At 46.4% G+C, this 6,390-nt stretch overlaps 1 protein-coding gene across 1 annotated transcript; it reads right to left on the reverse strand.

The window, feature by feature from the left end:
* Window positions 1-1,761: 1,761 nt before the first annotated feature.
* Window positions 1,762-6,078, reverse strand: LOC116502823 (alpha-2Da adrenergic receptor-like). Its single transcript, XM_032208769.1, has one exon. The coding sequence runs from the start codon at window positions 5,601-5,603 to the stop codon at window positions 4,401-4,403; it is 1,203 nt and encodes a 400-aa protein (XP_032064660.1). The 5' UTR covers window positions 5,604-6,078; the 3' UTR covers window positions 1,762-4,400.
* Window positions 6,079-6,390: the final 312 nt, after the last annotated feature.

Raw genomic sequence — 6,390 nt, forward strand, 5'->3', positions numbered from 1 at the left:
CAGCCTCGTCAACTTCAGCTTCATCTCCCTGGTGCAAATGTTGTGTGAGAAGAAGTCCCATGTCACTGGACTCTTTCAGAAAGCTGCAAGGTCTTCCCTCTTAGGAATTCTGGGCTGCCTTTCACCATCCATGTGCCACCTCACCATCTCCCACCTTCTGCCCTTCCAGCAGCTATCTTGTCAGCAACTTCCTGGAATGAGGCTCTGCTTGAAACAGGGCCTAATGGCACCAATAGAAACAGCACAAAGTACCTAAAATGTATCTTCATCTAACTTCTTAATCTTCCATTTGGTGGAAATTAAAACAAAAACAGTTACAGTGATAGTAGCCCATCAACAGAAAAGAGATGAAATGAGCTTGAAAAGGAAGAGTAAACATTTCCCTCCCAAAATAAAGGTAAAAGTAAAGGTTCCCCTCGCATATATGTGCTAGTTGTTCTTGTCTTTAGAGGGCGGTGCTCATCTCCGTTTCAAAGCCAAAGAGCCAGCGCTGTCCGAAGACATCTCCATGGTCATGGGGCCGGCATGACTAAACGCCGAAGGCACATGGAACACTGTTACCTTCCCACCAAAGGTGGTTCCTATTTTTCTACTTGCATTTTTACATGCTTTCAAACTGCTAGGTTGGCAGAAACTGGGACAAGTAACAGGAGCTCAGTCTGTTACACAGCACTTGAACCACCAAATTGCCAACCTTTCTGACAAGCTTAGCATCTTAGCCATTGAGCCAATACAGACACCCAAATTTCATCTTTAAAACCACTGTATGACTAGTCTTAAGAGCCAAGATCAAAACTGCAAAAAAACCTGGATTCCCCATCTCCCATCTTGGCCCAACTATCAAACTCAGGACTCTCTGCTCCAAGGTGTTACTTCCATAGGGAAATTGAAGAATTGGGAGAGATATAAAATAACAACTGGATCAGGAAACATCCTGAGAACATACTGCTCTTTTTGCTTCCTTGCACCATCATTTTAATACAGCTCCCTAGGGCCCCATCTCCCTCTTTAGATATCAAAATTCATTTCCAGCCCTATTCTCTCCCATGCCAGCTGGCTGCCTGCAACTCAGAGATGTCAGAATGGGGAAGGGCCATTGCCACAAACGTTTTCATTCAACCCAAGCGAGCTCCATCCTACTAATTAGGAGGCAAATTTATTTACTGCAATCTGCATGATCCAGGTATTTAATATTTGTCCAAATCCTGGAATATCCCAAGGGCCATGTGGAGATCATGTGAAATGCAGCTTTTTCGCTTAATTTATACTTAAATCACAGAATGTAGGCAGGTATAATTTGCCTATTAAAAAAAAAATCCCCATCCCATTGAAAATAGACCATAGACAATCCAGGAATTCACAGTTTCACAGAAGATGTGAAATCAGGATTGCATAACCACACACAGAGTTTCAAAAGATAATCAGTGGAGATGATTTGGAGCACTGCTGTTTTCCCCCTCCTCAGTGTTGCAAAGGCCATTCTGTAAAAAAAAAAATGACCCCAAATTTGCTAAACTGACCAACCACATAGTGGTTCTGGATGGAGGTCTGCACCCTTTAATGATTCCAAGTTCACCCCCAAACCTTCCTGTATTAATTCCAGTGTAGTGCAGGGCAATGCTCTGTAGAAGATGCTTTCTGGACCTGTCCAGGCCGCCTTGAAAGAATTGTCCATCATGCTTATCAAACGCCAAGGTTGCTCTGTTAAAAAAACCCCAAAATACAGAACAAGAACAAAACAAAAGTAGACCAACCCTTTATTAGGACTAAACAAAACATCATGGAAGAGTGCAAAATGTTAACCTTGTAGTGGAAGGAGTATAGGGGACACATCTTAGGAAGATGAAAGAGAAATGTGAGAGTAGACACATTTTAATCCACTTCTGGAATCTGGGTGGAAAGAACAAGCTGTGTAGACTTCCAGGCTGGATGCTGGAGTGCATTTGAAGCATGACAGGTTTATAATGCTTTATAATGAAAAGATAATTCTTAGTGTCAGGTTCATTGAGATGTTAGAAGAAACAAGCATTCTTTCTTTCAGGTTCTTTTGTCCTTCCAGTTTATCTCAGTGGTCAATCTGTACATGAGAACATAGTTTACCCAAACTCTCTGAGAGATAATAGTTAGACACCAGCTGCTCTTCTAGGTGTCTGGAACTGGGGTGAGTAATATGGAACTAAATGGGCCTATCTCCGTGGATACCTGCCTAATTTACAAATGAGCTACCAGATGTCCCTCTATTAGCCGGTAGAAATGTTTGCTTTCTTTGTAGTTTTCTTGTTGGATTGGTCTCCTTAGCAACATAATCAGCTTACAGGAAGAAAGACTTCACATGAAATCACCCTCATTGATAACTATTTATCACAATAGGAGAAGGCAGTAGGCCTATTGGGGGCTTGAAGGCATGTCCACAGACTATTATCCCGTCACAGGTGACAGATGAGCAGAAAAGCCATTTTATACACAGAAGAAGCACATTAAAGAAGCAGTCCTGTGATTACAAAGTATGTTCTGTGGATCGGCCTTGGGTTACAACGGCTGCCACTTTTTCTGTCCTTAAAGAGTCTCTAAGACATTAATTAAGTTCCTGGCAAACAGCAATAGCAGAACTTGCCTTGCTTCACTGTCCACCCCGCACCCTTACAGTACCAGGAAGAAATTAATATGTTGAAAGCCTGTTAAAGTTAAGGTTGGAATATGAGGCAGGAGCCCAGAACCTAAACTTGTGCCTCCGTTGTAATTCCGGGCAATGGCATGAGTTACCCTGCTAAGCATAGGGGACATTAAAAAAAAGAGTTGATTGTTGGGAAGAAATGCCTAAGAAATGGCAGGTGCTTGGCTGCGGCACCAGCTTCAGCTTGAGAAACTAATCTCAACAAACCGGAACAACAGGAAAAACTTAATTGCTGGAGGCAATATGGAAGACACCTTTAGTATGATTGACAGGAACCTCTTTGCCAAAACCTATGCCTGGCATCTGCCCAGAAGCAGGATCAGGGTAATGTTTCCTCAAGCCAGATGGTTGAGTAAGTTTTGCAGTATGCCCCTTGTTTAGCTCAGCTTCCCATGAACTCGCAGGCAAGCTAGCCAGAGGACTGTGAAACTGGCAGCTTTACACCATCAAGTAAAGCACCATCATCCACTTGATGCTGCAGGAAATATTCCCCCACTCCTTCTGGGTCTATCTATCTTTCTGCAATGCCAGAGCATCCCTAGGATAAGTTGGTTCCTTGGTCAAGTCATCCACTGTCCTTGGAAAAGTTCTTCCCACCTTGATACCCCATCAGCCCTCAAAATCCCCAATCAGTGAGACCAATGGCTGAGAAGATGGGAGCTGTGGCACAGAGGGCTCTGGGGATTGGGAAAAGTTATCTTAGGACGTCCATGATTTTGCTCCTTTCCTTTTTTGCTCTTTCTGGGGAGGACATCAGCCAAACTTCAAGCTGCTCAGACCTTTCAGAGACAGAATGCTTCTTGCTACAGTTATGCATTGAGAGAAAACGTGAGGTTATCATTGTGATTACAGTATACCGCATTCTGTTTGTGAGTTTTTCCTTCAAGGCCCCCTAGCTGGCCAGTGTTTCTGATGGAGTAGCAGACCACTAGATGGATCTTTTTATGATTTTAATAGGGCCCCAATTCCTCCAAATGCCCCCACCCTTGTTTTGACAAGGGACAATATACGTGAGACAGAAAAACACGCAGCTGTACATTTTTAGTTCCAGTACCAAAATAGTCAGCCTGCTGAATCCCCTTTAATAGAATCTGTTTCTGTTTCCCCTTCCCACAGAGCAGCTGGGATAAATGAATGTTCCTTCCAAAGCTTCTCTGCGTTAGAACTGGTTTTGGAACAGACTTTCCGTTTTAGGATTAAGGATGGAGCCCAACCACTGAGGTGGTTCAATATAACTTGCCCCCTAAACCAAGTATTAGGGTTAGCATAACCAAGAACATACATTTGCTGGTTTATTATTACAACAATGACCAAAATTTGGGGCGAGTCTGCATCGGGAATCAAAGCTGCCATAGTAGCCATGGCAGTACATAAATAATTTGACCTCAGCCACCCTCTGCTCCCACTACCTCAGTTAATTAGCTTGCTGAATAACAGATAAGGCAACCACAGCAAGCTAGAGAAACAGGCAGGAGGGTGAAACTGACTCTTGCCAAGCAACTGCATGCCAGTAAGTCACAGAAATCTTGCTTCTTGTGGCACTTCTGCCCTTCAAGCTACATGCATGCCTGGGGAGGCGAATTCTTCATTAAAAAGCAGCTGCAGAAATACTCAGCTCCCCAGCCTCCACTAGTTACCTTCTCTGGGCCCCCAAGGGGATGTTCTGTAGCCAGCCCCCCTGTCCATCGTGCCTCTCTCAGGTTCCAACAACCCTCTAGCAGAGTCCTCATTTTCGGCATGAGTGTGCAGGGGACAGGAGTTGCTGAAAAGCTCTGCGGAAGTCCCGGTTAAAGACCGTATAGATGATGGGGTTGAAGCTGCTGTTGCAGTACCCAATCCAGAAGAAGAATTTGAAGAGAGGCTCGGAGATGCAGCAGCCTTCTCCAAGCACAGATTCCAGGCTGTAGGTAAAGAAGAACGGGAACCAGCAGAGGACAAAAGCTCCAATGATAAAAGAAAGGACAAAGGTGAATCTGCGCTCCCGGGCCTGCATCAGACGATTGGTGGAGAGGGACATGTCCCTGCTTCTGCGGTGATGGGGATTGGAGGGAAGCGACCAAGAAAGCCTTGGGGTCCTTGGTGGCCGAGCACTGCTGTTGCCACCGTCATCTACCCTCCACTGCCGAGAGAGCCGTGGCAAGTTAGGCTGGGGGCGAGGAAGCTGGCCGGACTCCATTCCCATCTTCTGCGTTTCCCCAGGAGGCTGGGTGCTCCTTCTGCAGGGATTGTACTTGGCCACGGGGATGAAGTTGGGGTAGGACACCCGCCGTGCTGCAATGACCATGGTGTTCCTGTGTTTGGCCACATGATAAATCCGGCAATAGACTGCAACCATGATGAGGCAAGGGGCATAGAAGGAGGCAGTGCAAGAGGCCAGCACATACCAGGTGTCATCATGCAGGAGGCAGACCTGGTCCTGCTGTCTGGACTTAAACAGTGGTGGCAGGGATACAATGGCAGCAATGGCCCAGACAGCCCCAATCGTCCATTTCACCCTCTGGGGGCTTCTTTTCAGATTATAGCGGGCAGCTCGGGTGACTGCCCAGTAGCGATCTAAGCTGATGGCACACAGATGCATGATGGAGGCGGTACAAAACAGGACGTCCAGTGACAAATAGAAACTGCACCAAAGACCCCCAAAACACCAGTAGCCCATGATCTCATTGGCCAAGGAAAATGGGATAATGAGGGTGGCTACCAGGATATCGGCTGTAGCCATAGACACCAGGAAGAGATTCTGTGGGGCCCGTAGGGCACGGCTAGTGTACACAGCTAATACAACCAACACATTCCCTGTAAACGTCAAAAGAGCCACAGTCAGTACTGCCATAAGGATGAGACTTGTGGCCAGAGGTGAGTGCGGAAAGATGGTGGGTCCCTGCTCGCTCTGATTGCTAGATCCATTTTGCTGTGGCTCCATCCCATTCATCCCCAGACCAGGCCATCCCCTGACTGCCTGCGTAAGGTTCACCAGCTCCCAAGTCTTGCTCAGGTAGGGCAAGTTGTATAGTCAGGATAGCTGCAGAAAAGGATGGCACTGCCACCAACCTTCTTCTCGGTAGGCACCATTCTAAACTAGGAGGCAGCAGCACAAACCTGCAGTGGCCCTGCAGAATCCAAGCTGTCAGGTTGGATGTTGAAGCAGAATCACCGTCTTCAAGAAGGCATGATGGACCTTGAAGGGTAAGATGGATCCCAGAATATTTTGAGACAGGCGGCAGATCTGATAGTTTCCCCAGCTCACTTCTGCAGCTATTCTCACCAGTTCTTCCTGTTGCTGTAACCTTTCCGGATTTGGATTATTGGGAATATCCAAGACAATATTGGTGGGAAGACAGAAAACTCCAGTCTTCTTGGATACTTCCTTTGGCTGAAATGATGTGAAGCTCAGCTGGGCTGCTCCAGTTTGAGTCTCTCTGAGGCTGGTCTTTGCGCTCCCTGTAGAGGAGGGAAGGGAGGGGCTGACGGAGTTACTGTTCGGCCCTTAGGCACCCAGCCAGATTTGGCTGGTGGTGGGAGAGGCTGTTTGCTACCAATATTAATGAGCCTCGGAGAGTCTCCCTGAGTTGCTTACTATTGCCCTACCTGTTAAGTGCAAACTGGCAGCAAAGTGGGGGAAGGACTGTGCCCAGTTGCCTTAGTCACTATTCCAAACTATTTTTTGAAATTATAACTGTGCTCTCAACATAAAGTCCTTCTAAGAAAGTGTATTGGGA

The sequence above is a fragment of the Thamnophis elegans genome, chromosome 2 (assembly GCF_009769535.1).
Source record: "Thamnophis elegans isolate rThaEle1 chromosome 2, rThaEle1.pri, whole genome shotgun sequence".
NCBI classification, from domain to species: Eukaryota; Metazoa; Chordata; class Lepidosauria; order Squamata; family Colubridae; genus Thamnophis; species Thamnophis elegans.